This window comes from Aulonocara sp. 'chitande type north' Nkhata Bay, linkage group LG23 (genome assembly GCF_057382095.1).
Source record: "Aulonocara sp. 'chitande type north' Nkhata Bay isolate Kocher_YH1m ecotype deep benthic linkage group LG23, A_spYH_male_GT1.1, whole genome shotgun sequence".
In the NCBI taxonomy this organism is placed as follows: Eukaryota; Metazoa; Chordata; class Actinopteri; order Cichliformes; family Cichlidae; genus Aulonocara; species Aulonocara sp. 'chitande type north' Nkhata Bay.
This window is the reverse complement of record NC_141365.1, coordinates 14,494,658-14,517,447: the sequence shown is the minus strand read 5'-3', so window position 1 is coordinate 14,517,447 and position 22,790 is coordinate 14,494,658. Positions and strand designations below refer to the sequence as shown.

General features: G+C 40.6%; 2 protein-coding genes across 5 annotated transcripts; one reads left to right on the top strand and one right to left on the bottom strand.

The window, feature by feature from the left end:
• The first annotated feature begins 326 nt into the window (after positions 1-326).
• cnga3a (cyclic nucleotide gated channel subunit alpha 3a) lies at positions 327-8,628 on the top strand. 3 transcript variants are annotated; one of them, XM_086282069.1, is made up of 9 exons: positions 327-611; positions 2,037-2,162; positions 2,289-2,378; positions 3,761-3,889; positions 4,712-4,771; positions 5,219-5,419; positions 5,539-5,640; positions 5,714-5,820; positions 5,922-8,628. In XM_086282069.1, the coding sequence occupies exons 2-9, from the start codon at positions 2,068-2,070 to the stop codon at positions 7,316-7,318; spliced, it is 2,181 nt and encodes a 726-aa protein (XP_086138195.1). In that variant the 5' UTR covers positions 327-611; positions 2,037-2,067; the 3' UTR covers positions 7,319-8,628. The 3 variants fall into 3 exon arrangements, with proteins under 3 accessions (XP_086138195.1, XP_086138193.1, XP_086138194.1); XM_086282067.1 differs by having other exon boundaries at positions 3,716-3,889; XM_086282068.1 differs by having other exon boundaries at positions 1,992-2,162; positions 3,716-3,889.
• A 79-nt stretch (positions 8,629-8,707) lies between these two features.
• On the bottom strand, positions 8,708-19,584 carry ube3a (ubiquitin protein ligase E3A). 2 transcript variants are annotated; one of them, XM_086282065.1, is made up of 11 exons: positions 19,339-19,584; positions 17,554-17,600; positions 16,197-16,474; positions 14,910-16,120; positions 14,680-14,824; positions 13,928-14,133; positions 13,629-13,793; positions 11,599-11,754; positions 11,440-11,513; positions 11,200-11,343; positions 8,708-11,081 (listed from the first exon to the last, which is right to left on the bottom strand). In XM_086282065.1, coding segments are annotated over exons 2-11 (2,502 nt in total). In that variant the 5' UTR covers positions 17,556-17,600; positions 19,339-19,584; the 3' UTR covers positions 8,708-10,960. The 2 variants fall into 2 exon arrangements, with proteins under 2 accessions (XP_086138191.1, XP_086138192.1); XM_086282066.1 differs by lacking the exons at positions 8,708-11,081; positions 11,200-11,343; positions 11,440-11,513 and having other exon boundaries at positions 11,674-13,102.
• Between the last annotated feature and the right edge of the window lie 3,206 nt (positions 19,585-22,790).

Sequence of the window (22,790 nt, the reverse complement as noted above, 5' to 3'; positions counted from 1 at the left end):
AACAAAAGCGACTTTAAAGCAGGAGACCTCCCAGTTTCAGTCTGTCAGTGTTTTGTTTTTTTCTTATCATGACCATCATGATCATTTGTTCATCAGTTTGTGCGGCCCTTTGCCATATGTTTGAGCTCAGTAAACTGCAAAGGCAAAACTTCAGCAGCACTGATGACATATATGTCACACCAGTAACAGAGAATTTTCTACTGTGAATTCGAACTTTTAATTCTGACGATTTTGCAGCAAGCTTTTAATAGAAACAATAAAACGTTGGCAGCTATTTTTACGAGCACTGCCTGGCCCATGAGCACTGTGTTTGCCGTGAGCAGTGATGGCAGCTGGAGGATGCACGGGACTCCTCCCCTCTCCTCTCATCTCAGACCTGCCCGCTCAGTGTGCGCCGACTTCGGACAGCAGAACCTCAGGGGTCAATTATGGACGGCCGGTATCGGTATTTTTAGCGACTTTTTCACGGGTCAGAGCGTTTGGAAATATTTCTGTGGATTAAAAGAAGAAAGAAAGAAATCTTCTTTCTGTGTGGGAAGATGTGATTATATCGGAGGAATCGTATGAGAATTGCTGCCTCGCAAAAATCTGCGTGAAAAGGCGTCAGACAGGTGACTTTTTCCTTCTTCTATCTCCAATAATTTGACCTTTAGATCCAGTTTATATATTTCAAAAATGCATTAAATATTTCAATTGTGCATAGCATTTCAGGGCGTTATAATAGATATAGTGAGTTCAAAGTGAATTTGTCCGTTAAATCTTGTCTTGTGTGTAACTTGTAACCCTCAAATAATCAACTTCAAAGGTTTATGTTTGGTTCTAATAAAGGTTTTGGTAAAAGATAAAGACATGTGCATCTTAAGGAATGGGATATTTTAATGAAAACAAACACGTGAGATTGTTTTGACCCTTGCAGAGCAATCCATTTTGCAGGGATAAAAAAATCAACCCATCAGTATGCGTTGTATGATTTCAATGAGTTCCTTCACCTCGGTCAGACTGTGTACATTTATGAGGGTACAGGCAGGTTAGTGTGGATTTTAGTGTGGAAGTTTCAAGCTATAAGTGATGTTTATATCCTTTATAGCCTTCCAGAACTTTGCAAGCATTTGTATTTCTGTGTATTTTTTATGTTTCTATTTTTGTTTAGTTTATTTTCATTTGGTGTATTTTTATTAGTTAATTTATATTTAATTTCCTGATATATAAAACTTCTCTGTGTGGTGACTCCCAGTAGAAACCATGGAAGCAAGACAATGCAGATTAAAACTCATCCCCTAAAACACATTACGTGATTTCTGACCCTCAGTGTTCACCACAGTGTCAGAATATGATGTAACTCACACTCACAGACGGCCTGCCGCTTTTACCTTTCGTCACCCTTGGAGCTCTCGGCTTCTTGGTGAATGTCAGTGTCATTTAATTTAAGTGGGGACTGCTTAACCCCCTGGTATTAGCACTAATCTACATGAGTGCACGTGTTACAAACATTGCTGTTCCCCAGAGATCAGTGAGTCAGTATTGACCATCATCACCACTAAAAAATAAAAATAAACACAGAGAAACATACATAACAACAAAGTAATTTAAACCAAAAAAGGATTTAATCTCACACCTGTTACCCTCTTTTTGTTTTTGGTTATAACTTTTTAAAGAGGTCATAAAAACATAAAAATAAGAGTTTTTTTTCTCTAATTCATTCCAAAACATCCTGGAGAGCTTCTACACACTCCTGCAGTTGTAGTCTACTTCTTGTTCAAATCTTTAACGTGCTGCACACCAAAGAACATTTGCAGCGTCCCTGTAAGCCATAGCTTAGTTATTTTAAAAGCAAGCTGATGGTTCACAGAGAGCACGCACTGATCCTGTTTAGTGTTTAAGGTCATTATCGGGATGTATTTTTAGGTGCCACTCTCAGACAGACAGTGAAGAGTGGCGTTCGGTAAACACATTAACACACGAGTCACTGTTTTGCTGATCTTTGATTTCAGGCCCGTATGACCCCATCACATTTCACTGATTCTTCTGTGTCCCAGTGTCCAGGCCCGCAGAGCCAGGCAGGAGAAGATGGCGAAAGTCTGCAGTGAAAACTCCTTTTCAGCGAGAAGGCGGCTGTCCGCCAATGACGATGAGCTCGGTGTTATTGAAAATGGGGAGAGCAGGTCTGATGTTAGCTTTGCTGATGATTTTTGGGAGACTTTTGGATCCTTAACTGACTGAAATGAGACATCTTGACTTGTTTTATGAGGTCTTGTCAATATAATCATTCCCCTCCTGCTGTCTTCCAGAGTTCACTCTCTTTGTGGGGACAACTGTGACAGAGCACTGCGCTCAGAGTCCCACAGAGACTCATTTACAGGTGCCGGGGCAATGGCCAGGTAAATGCCAGCTGCAGTGCTTAAATTAGCCGGTATTTACCAAAGGTGGAAAGAAACGATTCTGAAGTTTCTCCTAAGCTATTCTGAAATGCAATATGCTGCTGATGAGCAAACCAATGGTTATCAGGTGGTGATAAGTTAGAAGTACTGCCTCAAACATACACATGCACCAGCCAGTCTGGCTTTTCGTTTATAGGCACATCTGCCCACACAAATGAATAGCTTCATGTTTGGGCACCAATTATTGCCGTCTCCAATTCGGTATTTGACCAAATGTCAACATTTTCTCTTCTGTTCCTGAGTTATGACTTTGAAATTAGCCAGAAATTAAAAAACATAAATAACTAAAAAAATAAATAAAAATTTAATGTTAATGCAAAGTTGATATATTTTGGATATAATGACTTCACCAAGTTAAAGACACTACTGTAAAGGGTTATTCCAAGAAAGACTTCTCAAATGATGCTCCTCAGAAACAGCTGATTTTGGTTTGTACAATAAGTTATATTTACTGACGAGATTATATTAGAATAATTGAAAACAAAACTGGCACTGAAACATATGAAAACTAAACATTTTCATCCAAAAGAAATATGACAAGACCAAACTTAGATTTGAAAACTAAATGAAACTAAACATAAAAGTTCACTTAATTACTGAAATTCATCATCTGACACTGAAAGAGCATGAACCACAGTTTGAAAAGTCTGAAGTGCTTGAGGCGAAGGAAACCGAGTTCTTTCCAATTCACCTCTCAGTCTGAGGGGTTTCTTCAGACGTTGCTCCACTCTACCATCATGTGAGTTGTTAGAGTCGCACAGGTGAAGGTGTGAATGGTGGTTTGATCACCTGGAAGGGGACCTCAGGACTAAGTTTGAAGTAGCTGATAGTTGGTGTTATAGACCACCACCTCTGGCCAGCTATGGCAGTTGGATGTAGGTGGCCTCCTTTACTCCTCTCTCAAGCCAGCTGTCTTCTCTGTGACATGTCTGATGTGTTGGCTTCCCCTCTAAGGTGAAGACCCAGCAGGAGGTTAAATACCCAGGACTCCCAGTCAGTTTTGAGTCCTGGAGAGGATGAAAGGTCTTCAGGAACTAAAAAGAACTCTGGCTGCCTTTTACTCAAGCACTTTAGACAACCATGGCCTGGATGAGTGAGAACCACTGACAGACAAACCAAGTGTCTAATGGTAGATGCTTTATTTTACGGATAGCCTCCAAGTAAAGGATCTGAATGTTTCTTCCACTGTGGGTATTTACCTTTGACATGACTGTTGATGGTTTCTAGCCTAGACTGGTGTCACTTTGTGCTGTTTTTACCTCCCGCTGACTCTCTAGACTGTCTTACTTCTTCTTCATGCTACGGAATTGGGCGTCTCACAGAGTGAAGCCTGAACAAGAGAGACACGACTCGTTCCTCGACCGCTTCAGAGGCCCAGAGCTCAAAGACACGTCCAGTCTACACAGCAGTGCTCAGTCTGCGGGGCATCACGACGCAGTCCGTAAGAGAAAGTAAGCGTGGTGTGGTGAGAGCTGCTGTGGTCAGTTTAAGAGTTTTGTCGAGTCATAGCAGTTATGGTTTCTAATGTTTGAATGATTTAACACAAAACTGGACAAACAGGACACTTTACTCAGGGCCCTGTTTCCAAAAAAGTTTCATATTGTGGCTAATGTTTAGTCGTTTAGCACACAGACTCTTTGCTTGGAGAGCCATGTTGCTGTAATAACGTCCACATTGTGGTTCAAGATTCCTGTGGAAATGTGCACAACTTTACCTGAAAACTGAAAGCATGTTGCTCGACCCGATACCTGTCGAGGTTGAGCCCGTGGTCTTGGAACGTCCAAAAAAGAATTTAAAATTTGTATTGATTAGATCACTGAACAGTTTTATAGGCCCAAAGAAGGCCAGAGTTTCTAAATGGATGTTCTTTTTTCTTTATAGAAAAGACAGCAATTTGTTTATTGAAAGATGTGTTCCTGAGCCCAAGCACGCATCTCATTTCAAATTATTTACAGTATAATTTAGCTTTTATTTTTTTTATGAACGGTTAAAACAATGCTTTAATATCTTAAACAAGAAAGTTAATGTCACAGCTAACAGTGGGGAAGCTAATAGCCAAAAGCTAGCTCCCCATTCCCTTTTACCCCATTCAAAGATCAGGGTGAAGATAGATCATAAACAATTTTTTTGAACACCCTCCCAACCAATAGGAATGTGTGTAACCTAAAAGAAAAGAGGGGTTTTGCCATAAAAATATCACATTTATATGATGAATGAGAAGCCTCGTGCAAAAAGAAAGTAAAAAGAAAAAAAATTGTCTTTCTTTCCAAAAGCCTTGCCAGTAAGTGGCCGCTGGCTACTTACAACATGAATAACTGCAACAACACAGACGAGTAAGTGTGTGTCAGAAAATAGAAAAGAGTTTCCTTTAGAAGTGGACATTATCGATATTTGTTGTAGCTACAATGGCACGTAGCATAGCTATGTTAGCACCAAACTCCTTGAACCATGTCTTCACATCCTCCGCTTCTCTATGCTGTGCCTCCCACCCCTTTACCCACCTCAGGGGTTTTGTTGGAAGTCATGATGTGGATTATTTTGATCCAACTTTGGGGAAGTTCACATAAGGAACTGTAAGGTCATAAAGTGTGCTTAAAATAACAGGGACTACCTGTAGTATGATGCCATCTGCTGGACAAACGTATGACCTGCACCATGAATCCAAATGAATTGTCGCTGTAGACTCCTTTCAAGGTAGCTTTCTAGTCTTCTAGCAGTCCTTCATAGACCACCTCCGTCCTTTTTCACCACTATAAAAACACTAAACTTGTAATCCGTAGCAAAAAAGAGGACAAAAAAGAGGAGATTAAAAAAGATGAGAAAAAGGAGGAGAAAAAAGATGAAGAGAAGAAGGATGGGGACAAGAAGGAAGAGGAAAAGAAAGATGAGAAAAAAGACGAGAAGAAGGATGAGAAAAAAGACGAGAAGAAGGATGAGAAAAAAGACGAGAAGAAAGATGCTAAAAAGAAAGAAGAGCCACCGTAAGTACCCGTCAAATTCAGAGTCTGCGGCAGCTGGTAAATTTAACTACAGAAACCACATCTGTCACTTTTCATCTCTGTGCAACATTAAACACCTTCTGATGCTTTGCTGGTTTCAGGAAAGAAATCTGGATTATGGATCCCGCTACAGATCAGTACTACAGGTGGCTCTCCGTCATTGCAGGCCCCGTGTTTTATAACCTAATGATGGTCATAACGAGGTAGGCATCCTTCACATATTAATAATTATTCACTTAAAGGAGCATTGATTTATTTGTTCTCCTTGTATTTTAGGGCCTGCTTTAATGAACTCCAGGAGTCGTATATACATTTATGGCTAATCCTGGACTACACCACAGACCTCATCTACTACGCAGACACATTTGTCAGAGCAAGAACAGGTCAGATTCCTGACGGCATTTACAGAAAGGATGTTTTTGTACACCAATTAGGCTGTACTGTAGCACAAGATCTGGCTTCTAATTTGGTGTTTGTCCCTCAGGTTACCTGGAACAAGGCCTGCTGGTAAAAGATTCCAAAAAACTGAGAGATAAATACAGAACAACTTCTCAATTCAAATACGACATGATTGCAATGATACCCACTGATCTGCTGTTTCTGAAATATGGAATCCACAACCCGGAATTCAGATTAAACCGCCTTTGCAAACTGCCAAGGCTTTTTGAGTTTTTCGAGAGGACTGAAACCAGAACCAGCTTTCCAAACATGTTACGTATCAGCAATCTTGTGCTTTACATTCTTACTATCATCCATTGGAACGCTTGTTTATACTTTGCCATTTCAAAAACCATCGGATTTGGGTCGGACACTTGGGTTTACCCCAATATCAGCCACCCAGAGCATGGCCGCTTGGCAAGAAAGTACATCTACTCCCTATACTGGTCCACGCTGACCCTCACCACTATTGGAGAGACCCCCGCACCTGTCAGGGATGTTGAATACCTCTTTGTTATTGCCGACTTCCTCACTGGTGTGCTGATTTTTGCCAGTATTGTCGGTAACGTTGGCGCTATGATCTCCAACATGAACGCCTCTCGCGCTGAGTTCCAGGCGAAGATTGACTCCATAAAGCAGTACATGCAGTTTCGAAAGGTCACCAAAGACCTGGAGGCCAGGGTCATCAAGTGGTTTGACTACCTGTGGACTGAGAAGAAAACCTGCGATGAAAAGGAAGTTTTAAAAACTCTCCCGGACAAGCTACAGGCTGAGATTGCCATCAATGTCCATTTGGATACGCTGAAGAAAGTGCGGATTTTTCAGGACTGCGAAGCCGGTTTGTTGATTGAACTGGTGCTCAAGCTGCAGCCACAAGTGTTTAGCCCTGGAGATTACATCTGTAAGAAAGGGGATATTGGCAGGGAGATGTACATCATCAAGGAAGGGAAGCTAGCGGTGGTGGCTGACGATGGAGTGACTCAGTTTGTAGTGCTGAGCGATGGCGCGTACTTTGGTGAAATCAGCATCTTGGGTATCAAGGGCAGTAAAGCGGGCAACAGAAGAACGGCCAACATCAGAAGTGTGGGTTACTCTGACCTCTTTGCCCTTTCTAAGGACGACTTGATGGAAGCCCTCACCGAGTATCCAGATGCCAAGAAGGCTCTAGAAGAGAAGGGGAAAGCCATCCTGATGAAGGACAACCTGATCGACGAGGCGGTCGCCAATGCCGGCGCCGACCCCAAGGACATAGAGGAGAAGATTGTTAAACTGCAGAGCAATCTGGACACCATGCAGACCAAGTTCGCCCAGCTGATGGCGGAGTTCACGTTCAACTCGACAAGAATGAAGCAAAGAGTGTCAGCGATGGAGGACAAAGTGAAATCCATAAAACCAGAGGATCTGTCTGAGGTGGTGGCCGACAAAGACAAAAAGGTCCAGTAACGCAAGAGACACTCGAGAACTTTACAGCACACGAGGGAGTGTCACTTTTTAAAGGCCCACATTCATATCCATTTATACAGCATGTTTATTATCAGTATAATGTGTCAAACTGTGTACAGCAAATGTATATTTCTGTGTGTATGCTACGACTGACAGCCAATTTCTTATTTTTCATATATAAAACTACTAAGCGTGTTGGGAAAAAAAAGGATTTTCATAATAGTAGAACCATTTTTGTCACAGAAAATCTTTTTCTTCCATATTGATCTATTTGTGAAGTAAAAATGCAGCTGACACATCCATTTTACACTGCTTAAAAATGTACAAAGTGAAATGTCAGTGCTGTTGATAAGTTACTGTCGGCTATTGGCTGTAAATCTAATATGTGAATAAACATTAAAGTGTTCATATAACATTCACTTTATACTGGTACATTGTCATGTTGTGGGTGAATGAACACGGGGAACTCACAGTTTTTTGTTTGTTTTTTTTCAGCCAAGCTATGTGATTAAAGGCACATAAATGTCATGCTTTTCCTGTTCTAAAGTTTTGTCAGTAGCACAAATTTTGTGTTTTGGAAACTTTCTTTTTTACCATGTTTCTATGACATAATGAAGAAACAAGCATTTCACAAGTTTCAAGTTTAAGTTGGAAATAAATCAGCCTTGATCTCCGTAATTTCCTCAGTTCTATAAGACATCCTGAATATCTGCTTCCAAATCATGGCTGATAATGATCCTTTCCTGGATGGACCACACTAAAAATATTCTCAAAGATCAGCTTCATCGCTGATCAACCCTTAAAAAGTGGGTGGATGATGGATGCAGAAGCTGATAACCAGCATGTCATAGAGAACTGCATGAGTTATGAATCTTTCCATGAATGTGGTTGCCAATAAAATCTCTGAAATTTTGATCACTCTTTACAGAAACATGAAAAAAAGAGAAGTTTGACAAAGAATATTTGTTTAACGTTTCCCCTCAGAGCTGAATTGCCCTTTAAAAGTCTTACATCTACTTTGACTACTCAAGTGCAGCAGAAAAGCAACTCAAAGGTCAAGTGATGACACATCATCTCTTATTTAACTGCTCAGTTCTTCTATTTCTCATAGATACACATACATGTGATCTTGCATCACTCTCGACTGAACCATTATCACCATGTTTTGTGAAAAGTCTGATTTTAGCTTCATCAGCAATGAAGGAAAACCAGCTCCTCTTTAAGCGAGTACCCCGTTGTGTTCATCAGCTATGTGCTAACTTATTCTGCTGCGTGTTGTCGAGCTGCTAAAATCTGATGGCAGTTATTGAAAGGAGAGGTGATATGCTGTGGCGACCTCTAGAGAGGTTTGAAACCAAATTTTCCAAAAGTAAGAACAAAGAAATGAATCTGTGACTGTGAGACAAGCCGCAGTCATGATCAGGTATTTATTTGAAAAACAGAGTTTCAGCTTAAAGTCTTCCAGTGAGTGTTAATGTTGTTGTTTTTTAATTCACCTTTATTTAATTTGCATAACAGAAGCTTTACAAAAGAGTTTCACGTTATCTGCACGTTCTGTGTTTTTACCTGAGACATTTGGCAAAATAAAACATGGTGTGACTCTTTTTCTTGTGTAGGCCTTGCACATTTGGCACCTCATGACTGTGCAATCAGTAAGATTAGCAAACAAACCAAAAGAAAGAGGAAGTGAAAGTCTGAACCCACCAGTCAGGAAGCATACTCTGAAACCAAACTGTCAGGTCACAACACAAAACTGTTAGATCGTAACCAGATATAATCACATCTGGATATAACTTTTTTTTTTTTATTTCTGGGTAAAGAAAATGTTTAAATATAAGCTTCTCTATGAGGTTGTTTTGACTTCAATAGCAGGAATTAAAAAAGGCTTCAGTTCAGCATATAGTAAATGACAATCATACCCAAAGAGCACCGTTATGCCCAGAGTGTGTGCACCGAATGCTGCTACATTACGACAACTGCAGAAAACACACAAAACAAGTCAAACTAAATGCAAAAAATATCCTGAATGTGCTCTGTGTAAGTGCACTTTCACAATACAGTTTGATGTTGGCTCAGAAACGAAACACGCGTGAAAAAATGTAAATATTTAAGCGCCTTTCAACTCTGGGAAATCTACAGACTGTAAGTAAAAGATGGACACAACCGCAGCTAAACTAAAGTAAAAGTAGGTGTGACAAAAACATTTCAGTTACTGTGGTAAACATTGAAACTAGAATTTAAAAAATACAATATTTTGTTCTTAAAAAAAACAAAAATAAAATAAAACCTTTTTTATTTTTAGTCTTGAGGAGCGTGAGGAGATACTGCTGCATGTGCTTGGTGAGGCTGGGACGTCCATGTGTTTTAATGCCTAATGTGAACTTCTTAAATCTGCACCCGAAAAACAGTCCTACAGACTAAAACGGATAAAAAATGAAACTAAAAACATGCAATAAAAACTAAACTGAGACGAGCAAACCCAGTCTGGAAACCACACTGATTAAAAAACAAAACATCAAAGTGAAATACAAATAAAAATCCATTAAAAATACAAATTGGTAGTAATGCTGAACCACGCTAATGACATCGACTGGTTCATGAGCTCCCGCTGTGAAGCCTCAAACTGAGTGTCACACCATAACTGTTACATCTCCTGACATTTAGGTTTCAAAATCCAGTTTCTTTCTTTAGTTAGCTAGCTAGTTTTATGTCTAAAGATGTTCTAGTACTGATTTGTACAGATTTATATTTTTTAGGTTTTAAGGAGCACTGGTTTAAACTCTTAAACTGGTGAGGGAGCCCTGTTTTCTTTGGAGTAAAAAGAGCTCAAGCAACAATGACAGATGAGCACAGCTGTGCACGCACTATATTACTCTGGCTGAAGTGTTGAAATGATGTGTACCGAATTTATAATTATTCATAGTAAAGGTTGTGCAAAGGATGGGAAACAGGAAAATGGGAGGCCTCGGAGGCCAATATCTCGTCAGTCACAGTAACGCACAGCCTCCTTCTTAGCTTTAACAGGGGTTACTTGAAAATACTGACTCAGACCGTTAACTCATCGCGTGCACAGACGTCACCGGTGACGGGAGGTTTACAGATGTTTCCTGTGGACGTTCAGCCACCCTATTCCTTGTTCACTACACTGACGACCTCTGACAGCTGTTGTGCTTGTTCTTTTCATCACACTTGATAAAAAAAAGCTTACATTGTATTTCATTTAGCCTTATTAAATTATATTTAGCTCTTAATTACAACAATTGACTTTTTACTTATTTCATATTCGCTGCGTTTCGGTTATATTTTCTTTCTCTGCACTGATCTGTGAACTTTTTACATATATTTTTCCATTGTTCCACCTTTTGAGATAATGACATCTCATTCCACCAGTGGAGTCTCCCCCTGCTGGTCATCAGAAAGAATGCAAGTTTAAGGCACTTGAGCTTCACTTCACCAGGAAATGGCGTCCATCTTTTAAATACAGTCTGTTGGGAAATCTAATGCATATGAAGTGTGAAAGGCCAGCAGTGGACTGCAGTAGTTTGGTTAGGCACAGGGTTATTACAGTATTTTTCTCCACTGCATTTCCCTATCCACTTTCTTAATACTCCCTTTTTTGGCTCTGATAACTTTGCGGCTTCGTCACAGCATCCCAAACCCTTTGGCATAAGTGATGGCCTTGAGAAGTCTCTCTCTCAGCTTTTCCTTGGAGGAGTACTCAGGGAGCAGCAGTGCATTAAAGCAGGTGTGGGAGGTTGGTAGCCTGCAAGAAAAATGGCAGAAGTGGGGAAATCTGAAATCAGCATCCACAGAGAGCTTTGAGTTACGGATCGTTTTTTTAAGATATGCTGAGCGTTTCTTAAATCTGGCCAGAGCAGCACCTGTCTGTGTCAGAGCCGTTCTTCGCAATGATCATTTTTAATTTGCCGAGCCCGCCAACAGGCGCCCTGTCTGAGCCCGTCGTGAACTGAAGAAATAATTTTTTTTGGTCTTCCCCAAATGAGTGGACGACTTCCCAGAAATCTCTGCACGTGGATAATTGAATAAAAACATTAAACTGATGAGAAAATGTGCATAAAGTTCAAGTACTTCCAAACATGTTTAGACTTTATCAGACTCACTTGATAACCTGACTGTCTTTGCTGTAGCCGCCGTCATATTCCGTCGTCTTTTCGAGCGCTTCAAAGTCCAGTTTCTGTGTAATGATCGGAGACTGTCATCAATGCAGCACCGAACACAATTAAGATATAAAAAATATAAATGGGGATGCGCTCTCTCACCCTGCTTCCACAGATAAGCAGCTCTACTTCTTCTGGTCTAAACAAATATTTCAGCGGGGACTCATTTGTGACCATTAGGAAGCCTTTTTTGAAGGCTTTGAATTGTCTCTCCACACTCTTGTTCAGGATGTAATCAGCATACAGATCCACAAACTCCTAAAAAAGGAAGGAAGTTAAATATATCTGAAGCAGTTTTTCATCATTAACTTTTTATAATCTGTATTTTTAGAGAGCAGACTCTACAGATTGCTCTGTCAAAGAATGCCGGCCGTATTGCATAACATACTACTTCGTCTTCATCGTGTGTTCCTGTTTCTGTACTTGTGAAATATACATTTCAGTCAAAAGAGGAACAGCAGAAGTGTCAGTTAGGGCTTCCTTATTTGTGTAGCGACACATTTGGTCTAGAATCAGACTTCCATCTTAACATATTATATAGCCACAGAAATGTCTAATTTTTAGGTAAGCTTAAATAAAAATGATGCATGGTTTTAAAGGAACCGGAGATAAATTAAAAGAAGAGACCAAAAATCAGAACAAGATAATAAACCAGTGCCTCCCCTCTGACTGCCTCAGAATTAGGGCTGTGCGATATGACCAAAATCTCATATCCCGATATAAGAATTCTATCGTCCGATAACGATATAAATCACAAAAATGTAACATTTTCTGTAAATTCTGTGAATCTCGGGCAGCTCGACTTGAGGGAAGTGTTTCCAGCTGCGCGTCATGTAGCTGGAGTCGAGTGTTTTAACCGATGTATGAAACTATACATTTTTAGACATAAGTTGTAAAGGCCGCCGTTTTCTTTGTGAGTATTTATTACACGGCGTGCTGCGGGGAAAAGCCTGTTCTAACGTTTGAGTCTAAGGTTTATTTTTTAGCACCTGACGGCTCTTTTTTACTTCTCATCCGTAAACAATCTGCTCTTTCACGTGATTCAGTTTTTTTGAAAAGTCTGAACAGGATCTTGAGCTTTATTGTGAAAGGTTTATGTGGAACATAAACAAGCGGACACGCGATGCTGTTACCGTCTTGTTGCTAACCACAACGCATAAAAACAGGCGCTTGTCCGTCTGTAGTGTGGTTATATAAAATATAAGAGAAAGAGAGAACTTTAAAAAATTAATATAGCCACTACAAAAAATATTGCCGTAAACGGTTTATTTTGCGACACCACGAAACAAACGATAGCGTAAAATGAAACAATGTTTTTATATCGTCGTCTGATATATATCGTTATATCGAACAGCCCTACTCAGAATCAGCTGATTTTCTTCTATAATAACTTTACTTATTACATAAATGTTAATAGAATATCTAATGAAGCAATGCACAATGGCTGTGAGGCTGGTCACTGACCTCCTGCTAACCCTGGTCACCAGGGAAAAGTGTGTATTCCTTGACTGGCTGGCAAGTGGTTACTGGAGTTGCTGAAATCCTTGTGATTGCTTTGATCGCTGGCAGGTTTGTCCATAAAATACTGGTTTGTCTGAAAATTCACCTACTCGCCAAGCGGTAGTGAAAAGTTCGACACAGACGTTCATAACTTTTTGGGGTGTAAGGTGCAATATTTTCCATTTTAAATGAACTCAGAAGTCATATATTTTTAATCCAGTGGATTACGGTATACCACTCAAAACACAAAATCTATTTGTTTGCACTAAAAGTTCTCCTACACGATCCAGAGTTTAACACCCATATTTGGGACACAGATACATCTTAGGCCATATATTATGACTATCGTATATTATGATGTCATCATATTGCCTAGCAATCACCTACCAATGGACCAAATGACTCATCCGTGGCCAATAATACACCAATGAAATCATAATTATATACACAAAACTCTCTCATTATTCATGATAGAGGACATCCCCACCACGTTGACTAGCAACCCCCTAACAACAGACTAAAATCACAGACCAAACAACACAGTAGCATGGGGATTTATTAGTAAACCAAAAAAGGACATATAAGGTGAATTAAGGAGCTGTAGCTGTAACACGGTCCAGCTCACACCTCACCTGTCGGTTCTCCTTAGTAACGGGAATCTGGTCTCCTTGCTCCTTTAAGTCGTGTATTACTGGGTTTCCAAAGAGGTCAGTGTGTGATATCTGGAAGGTCATCATCATGTCTTCTTCCACATTTCCCATATATTCAAGTACTCCCTTCAGACTTTGATAGAGAACCTGGAGCACAAAAAAAAGACAAGACTTTCTTTGCACAGGTGCCACTGATTTGATTACAGGGATGTATAACATTTTAAAACTACTGTGAATTGTAGTGATTCACTGTGAATGAGCTTTAGAGGAAGTTACTATACTGGATGTGAGTCTGACAGGTCCAAGTAGGTCCCTTTCTTTCCCATGAGCTTCCTGTAGACAACCATTGGAAAGTGGACGTCCAGGATGCAGTTGTTGTAAATCGCGAGACCGAGGACGATTCCAATAAGAGTGTACTGCGCTTCAGTCTCCAGAGAAGATGAATTAAACCAGAAAAGTTTGGTGTCGTTCTCGTAGGTGAACATTCCTGTTCGGAACATCAGGCACACAGGAAAATGGACATGGAAAAATTAAATGCATGAAGCAGCTCTGCGTAAATGACAGTTCAGAGTAATCCTTATTAATCTTAAATACTTAAATGTTTTATAGGTCAGTTTTCTTTTGATTGGCTGCCCCTTGTAAACTGAAGGTCTGAACAGCAGGTGGGTGGGGTTACTGTGCCTGGGCTTGAAGAAAAATCCTCTGAAAGTTGTACAGGGATTAGACTGGAGATGTCCAAAGAAACCTTTGAAAGATCTTTAGAAAGCCCGGAGAAGTGTTGCTCTTTAAAGACCACTTTAAACGATCTAGCTCCTTGGATTCAAGACTTTTGAACTGCACGGCATTATTTTATTAAGTTTCTAGTTCTCATGCTAAGATGATCGTATCCTGACTTCAGCTTGCTGCATAATTAATAAAACATGACACTCATCTCAATCCCCCTGTTCGCCTGTCAAATAAATGTGTTCTTTTGTTCGGATACAAAACAACATTTACATAATGTCCACAGTCCACTTGGGCTTAAAATTCTCACCTATGTCAGGATTGAAGATTTCTTCAAGAACCAACTGAAAGAACTCCTTTGAAACGCCTCCCTCATCTACACCTTGCTCACCCTCAAACTCAACATAGAGCTGTTTCTTCAAGTCGGACGGGTTCTCCATGGAGATCATCTCCAGCTGCAACACAGAGGAGGTTTCACTTTTCAAACTGAACAACACTGATTTCGACATCCTCCAATTACCCTAAGGCAGCGCAACTCACTCTGACGAGAGCGTCGTCGATGATGTGGTCTCTGCGCACTTTGAGCTTGAGGTAGGGGTTGGGCTGCTGCCCCTGGACCATGCTGAAAAGAGCCGTGAGGCGTCGCTCGCTGTACATTCGGATCCTGTTGTCGTAGTACAGCCCTTGGTTCTTGGTGATGACACTGAGGATGAAAGGGCAAGTCTGGAAAGAAAACTTTGTTTCTGCATTGACCTTGAAGAAAGTGAAGTCCTTGTCCATCTCGATGACATCGTTAAGCGATTCGTTAATAAAATCCTCGAAGGGGATGAGAGGCTTTATGCTGTCCATCGGTCGGACGCCCAGTTCTTTCTCCAGGGGATTTATGCGGGGGCCTTTCTTATAGAGCCTTTCCTCGCCAAGCAGCTCGTGCAGCGTCAGCTCGTCTGAGTCAGAGTCTTCCTCGTCCTCCTCGTTGTGCTCTACGTCCACGTCACCTCTCAGAATGCTTGCAAAGAAGACGACCTGTAAACACTGCGTCGCAGCCACCACAGTCTCGTCGTCGTTTACCAGATTTTCGCCGTCGTATTCGTTGCTAACAACTGTAAACGTAATGAGCTGCTGGAAGGTCTCCATCATACGGCGGATGTGCGGGAGATCGTACTTTGACCAGAGCTTCGTCAGCCTGGCAAGCGCGGTCACTGGAAGTTTGCTCATTGCTTTGCAGAACTGTGGTAACGCCACTTCGAGGTACTCTGGGCTGTGAAGGTTACTATTCTCCATGACGATAATGAAGATGTTCAGGTAATCTGGGTTTGTTTCGTATACGTCAAGATATTCCAGGTCAAGTTCAACATTTGGAGTGAGGTAAATGAGAGCATTCACCAGGGCCACCTGCAGCTGGTCGATAGACAGAAGTCTGTCGTAGACTCTCCTCACAGCGCCAATGTCCACTGTAACCTCACAGGCATCAAACACTTCATTCAAAGCCTCACCTGGCAAAGAGGCTGCAGAAGAAGCACCTGTCTTCTCTGAGCTTCTCTCACTCTGTTTCTCATCTTTCTTCATATCTGCCGGTTTACAAGACTCAAGGTTGTCGGTAGAATTGGATTCATCTTTCCTGAAACTCTTCATCAGGGCTTCTGCATTGGAGAAGACCCTGCCGATGACTCGGACGAGAGCAGAATAATCCCCTTCTTCTTCACAGAAACCCAAGATCGTACAGACTGTGTTCTCTGTGAGGTGATGAACCTCTGCAACAGAACAAACTAATTTAGGGACTGGTTCAAAGTTAGCATCTGCAAGAGTCCAGAGCTAGCCATACAGTACCTGAGAAGTCCTCCTTGGTGAAACCAGGGTCTTTATCGCTCATCTCACTGCCCTCCTGAGTTCTTCCGTCAGCACTGGCCGTGATGGAGGGGTGATAATCACAGAGTTTGGCATTAATCTTAAACAGCTCGAGCGCTTTGGCAGCTGCTGAATTGTTATCCAAAGGTTGAAAATCACAACATGATGCGCAAAACTCATTCGTGCAGTTGCCATTTCCACAGCCTTCAGTTAACTGCCGAAAGTAGCGCTCAATTAGAAGCTTTGCAGTCGCTCTGTTCCTGCGTAGGACATTCAGACAGAAGTCAGACTGATGGTAACAAAACCTTCTAGGGTTAAAAAACAACAACAACTAAAACACAAACAATGAACTTTGGTTCTGTATAAACTGAGTTACAGGCCCTTCAAGTAAATAGGAGTGGGTGAAACTTTGGCAGGTATTAGTGATTTTTTTCCAACACTTTTGAGAGTTCATAAAGTACAGGAGATAACCACGTCAAGTATTCAGAGCAGAAAACTCATTTTAGCTCTGTTTCTTATTGTTTAGACTGATTGCTCTGAAGCATCAGTATGATTTGCTCTTTCATAGTCTGAATAAACTGCAGCACTTTTATGTCTGTGATGTCGAGGAACAGAAATGAGAACAGATTCGTTTTCTGATCAATTCCTATCTCATTTACTGGAGAAGACTTTGAAAAGTAATTGATATTATCATCACTTTCTAGGGTTAGAAAAATAAAAATTAACTTTTTTTCCTGTACAAACTATATTAACCACAAGCTGTATATAAAAGATGGACACAGACAACATGGGGTCACACATCCTGTTGCGAAGCCATAGGCTGAGTGCCTTCCACATGATGGATCTAAAAATGAGGGACACTGGTGGCTCACAGGCAAATGACTTATCCATGGCATAGTAAATCATACCCTGCTTTGCTCTGCTTTTTCAATCTAATGGGACAATAATTTAGAAAAAGAGCATCATGTTTTATTCAAGATGACTTAAACTAGTGACTGAACCCAAAAACTTTTCAGGAAAGTGTTTACTGAGCTCGGTTCAGTGAGCAGTGAGCTCATTTTCTCATAGAAGTCACTGCCTCCTACTAGACATTAAAAAGATGTCAGGTTTAAGGCACTAAGTGTTGTTTATACTTTTCAGATCTGCAAACCATGTTCATCTTTTAGATCCAGTTTATGTATTTAACAGTCAATTTATACATGTTCTTGCTGTGAGAGGCTAAAATATTATCATCTATGAACAGTAAAGAGGGAGTGCAACTGTGACCAAAAACATCAGTCTAATGAATCATATTAGCTTAGCTTGTGCCAGCTGAGGTCCAGATTATAGTCGGTCTTACATTCGGCTGGATTCAGATTCCCCTCTGCAGGCCCGGTGAACAATGCTCTGAAAGTAGAGTTTAAAAGCACTGTAAGATCTTATTTGCAGGTAAAAGCCTTTAAATAAAAGCTTAAAGTCTTAACAACTTAAAGCAACAACAAAAAATAAATAAATACCATAGTTATTTATTATTATTTCTGCTCCTTTTATGGTTTTAACTCATGGTTTTATTTGTTTTAATTTGTCATTATCAATATAATGTGCTGGAGCCTCTACTCTACTCCACTGTTGTGTTTCTAGCTGGAATAAAATCTTTTATATAAATAAAGTTTTTCTCTTTTGAAGCACCACAATCTAAGGCAAGATCTACAGATCTAAGGCAATTGATAATGCACAAGTTAGCAGGTTTATCAAGCTCAAATAAAGGCTTCATCATCATCATCATTATCATTAGCGCCCATCCATTTAGCCCAGCCATCAATGTTCAGTCTTACAGCTGCAACCCTGGTGATGTAAATGATTTTGAAAGTATTCTATTCTATTATTCTATATTAAAGGTGCAGTGTGTAAAATCTCACCACTCGATGTCAGAGTTTTGCAGTTTTTCTGAGCATGGCATGATCTGACCATGGTATGAACTCGCTGGGAAAATTGTGGCATTGTGTTAACACACGCCTAAATGCGTCAGAGCAGCAAACTGCCAAACATGGTGCTCACGTTTACTGATCATCAATTAATCAGTGCATTTGATTAGCAACTCTTGGCTTCTACTGCTCCTCTTAATTCATATGGAAACAGGCCAACAGAGCCCCGTGAAAACTTTCTTTTTCACATGACCATACTTCTAAGAGTATAAGATTCTTTCCTTTGTATATGAATATAAATATAATGTATACTCTTCTTCTTCTTCCTTCGGTTGGACCTTTAAAAAGTCACCACAGCTATACACGACAGCAGGTGTCACTAAACCTTCTTTTTCACTTCTGCTTCTATTCTTTTGCCACAAATCACCTCTGAAACCTTGGGTGGTTGACCCCAGTTATTAAAACTCATCTACCTTCTAAATCTCTACTCCTTTCCACCTGTCTCCCTCTCATTCACATACATATTCTTATTTCAGCTGGCTTTTTTCCCTCTTCTCTCGTGAGCATACCTCCACCTGCTCCCTACGCTTACCATGGATCACAATGTCATCTGCAAACATCACAGTCCACAGAGATGCCTGCTTGTATCATCTGTCAGCCTGTCCATCAAGGACAAGGTGCCTTGAACTAAAAACATTCAAATATAACAGAAACTATTTTTTTGTACAAGTGGCTGGTTGATGAAATTTCTTCTTCCTGCAGCTTTTTCATTCACCTTCATATACACACATATATACATATATGTGTGTATATACACATATACATACATACACATACACACACGTATATACATACATACATCTATATCTAAATATATCTATATCTAAATATATATACATACATACACTATTGATCTACTTATAAACTTGTCTATTTTACTCAATTAATTTAATATATTTAAGCTCTGTAATGTCTAATGTTTTGGTTGCTGTATGACAGGAAGTATACAACTTATAAATATATAAATAACATTGCACAACATAAAAATATAAATAATATTTTCTAAATTATCAGCGTTACTGGTAATTAGTCTGTGACTCTGCTTTCAAACAGCTGTCAGCGTTTCAGTTTAACAGACTCTAAATCGCTTCGTTTCAGAGTAAAAAACGTGCAGTGAGCGGTGAATCGAGTGTCGTGTCGTGTCCTGTCTCAGCACCGACCTGTGATTTGAAGTCCTGTCTGTCAGTGACAGTGCAAAAAAAAATCTCTTCAGTCACTCGGACCGCGGTCACACCCACGTCACAAAATAATACACTTTACAGGGATATTAATGCTTGTTAATAAGGCCGATAGAAGCTGACAACACGCAGAGCTCCAAATGATTTTAGTTTGTTGAGTCACAGCGAATTTATTTCCTCTAACAGCCTGTAAACAACGGCGCCATATACGCTCTTCTTCTCCGCCTGGTTTCCTCCACACAGCGCAGGCGCAATGCTGCCCCCTACTGTTCACCGTGCTGCTAAACTCTTTAATTTAACTGGCTGCAGCTACAGCCACATCATCCAGGATCAGCAAGCAGAGTGAAAACAGCAGAAACAAGTTTCCTGTGGGTAAAAGATTCACTAATTCAATAATTTAATATGTAAAGAATATTCCTCAGTCATTAAGGATAATCATAAAAACACAATAATAATAATAATAATAATAATAATATAATAGTGATGATACTACTACTACTTTTAATAATAATGATGATATTACCACTACTACTACTACTACTAATAATAATAATAATACAATGTTCTCTCCCCTTCTTTTTCTTCTTCCTTAACATTCACGTATCTGATATCAGTGTCTGTTTGATGAAGAACATTCAAGGAAGATCACCATATATAGGAAAAGATGTCAAGATTTAAAATTTACTGGGGAAAAAAAAGGAAAATTAGGTGTGGACTGGTCCTCCACAATGGGTCACTTTAGTCAGAAAGTTCTGGTAAATAATCAGAAGTTGTCTGCTTGTGAGGTAAAATATGACATTTCTCATGGATTTGAATGGGTTGAATTCAAATATGACAGTTAAAATTGGTGATTAACTACAGTTTCCATGATATTTACTTAAGGCTGCTTAATATGATGATATTTCGCCTTTCTGTGCAAGGTCCTGTGTCTCACTACAGCTGAGGTGAGGAAAACTCTACGCAGAGTCAACCCACGTAAAACTGCTGGACCAGACAACATCCCAGGCAGAGTGCTCAGAGAATGTGCTGATCAGCTGGCAGATGTTCTCACCGACATCTTCAACATCTCTCTGAGCAGTGCCGTCGTTCCCACGTGCTTCAAGGCCACCACCATCGTCCCCGTGCCCAAGAAGTCTTCTGTGTCCTGTCTCAACGACTACCGTCCTGTTGCACTTACACCCACCATCACGAAGTGCTTCGAGCGGCTCGTCATGAGACACATCAAGACCCTGCTGCCCCCCTCACTGGACCCACTGCAATTTGCATACCGCCATAACCGCTCAACGGACGACGCCATCTCCACTGCACTCCATCTTGCCCTGACACACTTGGACAAGAAGGACTCACACATCCGAATGCTGTACATAGATTTCAGCTCAGCATTCAACACAATCATCCCCCAACAACTGATCGGAAAGCTGAGCCTGTTGGGCCTGAACACCTCCCTCTGCAACTGGATCCTGGACTTTCTGACCGGAAGGCCTCAGTCAGTACGGATCGGGAACTGCACCTCCAGCACCACCACATTGAGCACTGGGGCCCCACAAGGCTGTGTGCTCAGTCCTCTGCTGTTCACACTGCTGACTCATGACTGTGTAGCAACACACAGTTCAAATCACATCATTAATTTCGCTGATGACACGACCGTGGTGGGTCTCATTAGCAAGAACGACGAGTCGGCGTACAGGGAGGAAGTGCAGAGACTAACGGACTGGTGTAAAGACAACAACCTGTCTCTGAATGTTGACAAGACAAAAGAGATGGTTGTTGACTTTAGGAGGACACGAGGCGACCACTCACCGCTGAGCATCAACGGCTCCTCTGTGGAGATCGTCGACAGCACCAAATTCCTGGGCGTCCACCTGGAGAAGGACCTCGGCTGGTCCCTCAACACCAGCTCCCTGCACAAGAAAGCCCAACAGCGTCTCTTCTTTCTGAGAAGACTGAGAAAGGCCCGGCTTCCACCACCGATCCTGACCACCTTCTATAGAGGAACTATCGAGAGCATCCTGAGCGGCTGCATCACTGTCTGGTTTGGGAACTGTGCCTTCCTAATTTTTGCTGCTACACTAAGGAATGTTTACTGTTCCTCCACTACCTCAACTCATCATCACAAAACCTTATTATTATGTTACGTTGTGTTTTTCTATCATTCTGTCACTTTGCTGCTGCTCTTGTTTGCACATTTGCACGTGCACTTTGTTGTCTGCTGTCTGATAACAAAAAAAAAAGTCTTCCTTAGATAGTTAGATAGTTAGTTTTTTTTTTTTTTTTTTGTTAATTTATGTTGTAATTTATGTTAGGTCAGTCTGTCTTGTCTCTGCTAGCCAGCTAACTAGGCCTCTTAGTTAGCTAGTTTAGTGTTTTCTGTTAATTTATGTTGTAAATTTATGTTGCATGTAGCACCTTGGTTCCTGGAGGAACGTTGTTTCGCCTCACTGTGTACTGTTAAACTGTATATGGTTGAAGTGACAATAAAGCCAACTTGACTTGACTTGACTTTCTTCATTATGTACCAGAAGAACTCTACATAGAGAACACTTGATATAACAATATATAGTATAGCAGGATTGTTTAGAGCCTGGCCATGTTGTGTCCAGTTGCCCAAAATATTACAGCACGAAGATCTGTTGATTTACACTCAACTCAGCAACAATACTTATTTAAATTATTTAACATGAAGATCATGCATTAGTGTGCTTCCAGTATGTATAATCTTTTCTCCAGCTTGTCCTCAGCATACATTGGGCTGACTTTAAGGTGTCTATTCTGTAGGTTTTTTTGGTCTGCAACCTTGCAGTCCATTCCTTGTGATTGTCTTCTTTGAGACTTCAATTCCAGACTTGGCTAAATCACTTGTTAGTGACCTGGCTGTTGATTCTTCAGACACATCTTTCATTGGTTTCTTTTCAGTCTTTGAAATCTTTTCTTTTCCCACCTCTGACAGGCTTGTTCTTTACTGTGTGACTCACAAAACCTCGCTGAAGTTTTTATACTGTGAGTAAGTTTTTATTTGATTTTGAAAGCTTTGAGCATTAAAAAGTTAAATAATATAATTACATGGCAGTGGTTTGCTTTTTGGGTAGTTTTTGGAGGAGAAATAATTCTGTTATGGTGCACAAAAAGAAATAATTTATGCTTTCTAAAGAAAACCGGTGTTTTTAGAAATTCTATGTTGAAAATCCCTCACTCGAGTATAATCATGGGAATGATTTTGCTCGACTGAAGAGACGGAACAGAATATATAGCACGAGTCTGAATACTCTCAGAGCTGATGTGGGCCAGCACACACTGCCATCTCGTTCATAACCTCTAAATCATATTCAGCCACCATAAATCAAAGCTGACACGCAGAGCAGGTACAGTCAAAACCGCCTTGTAAATTATGCATTATCTAATCCATGTGCATTGCTCTCATGGTGCAGAGGAGATGT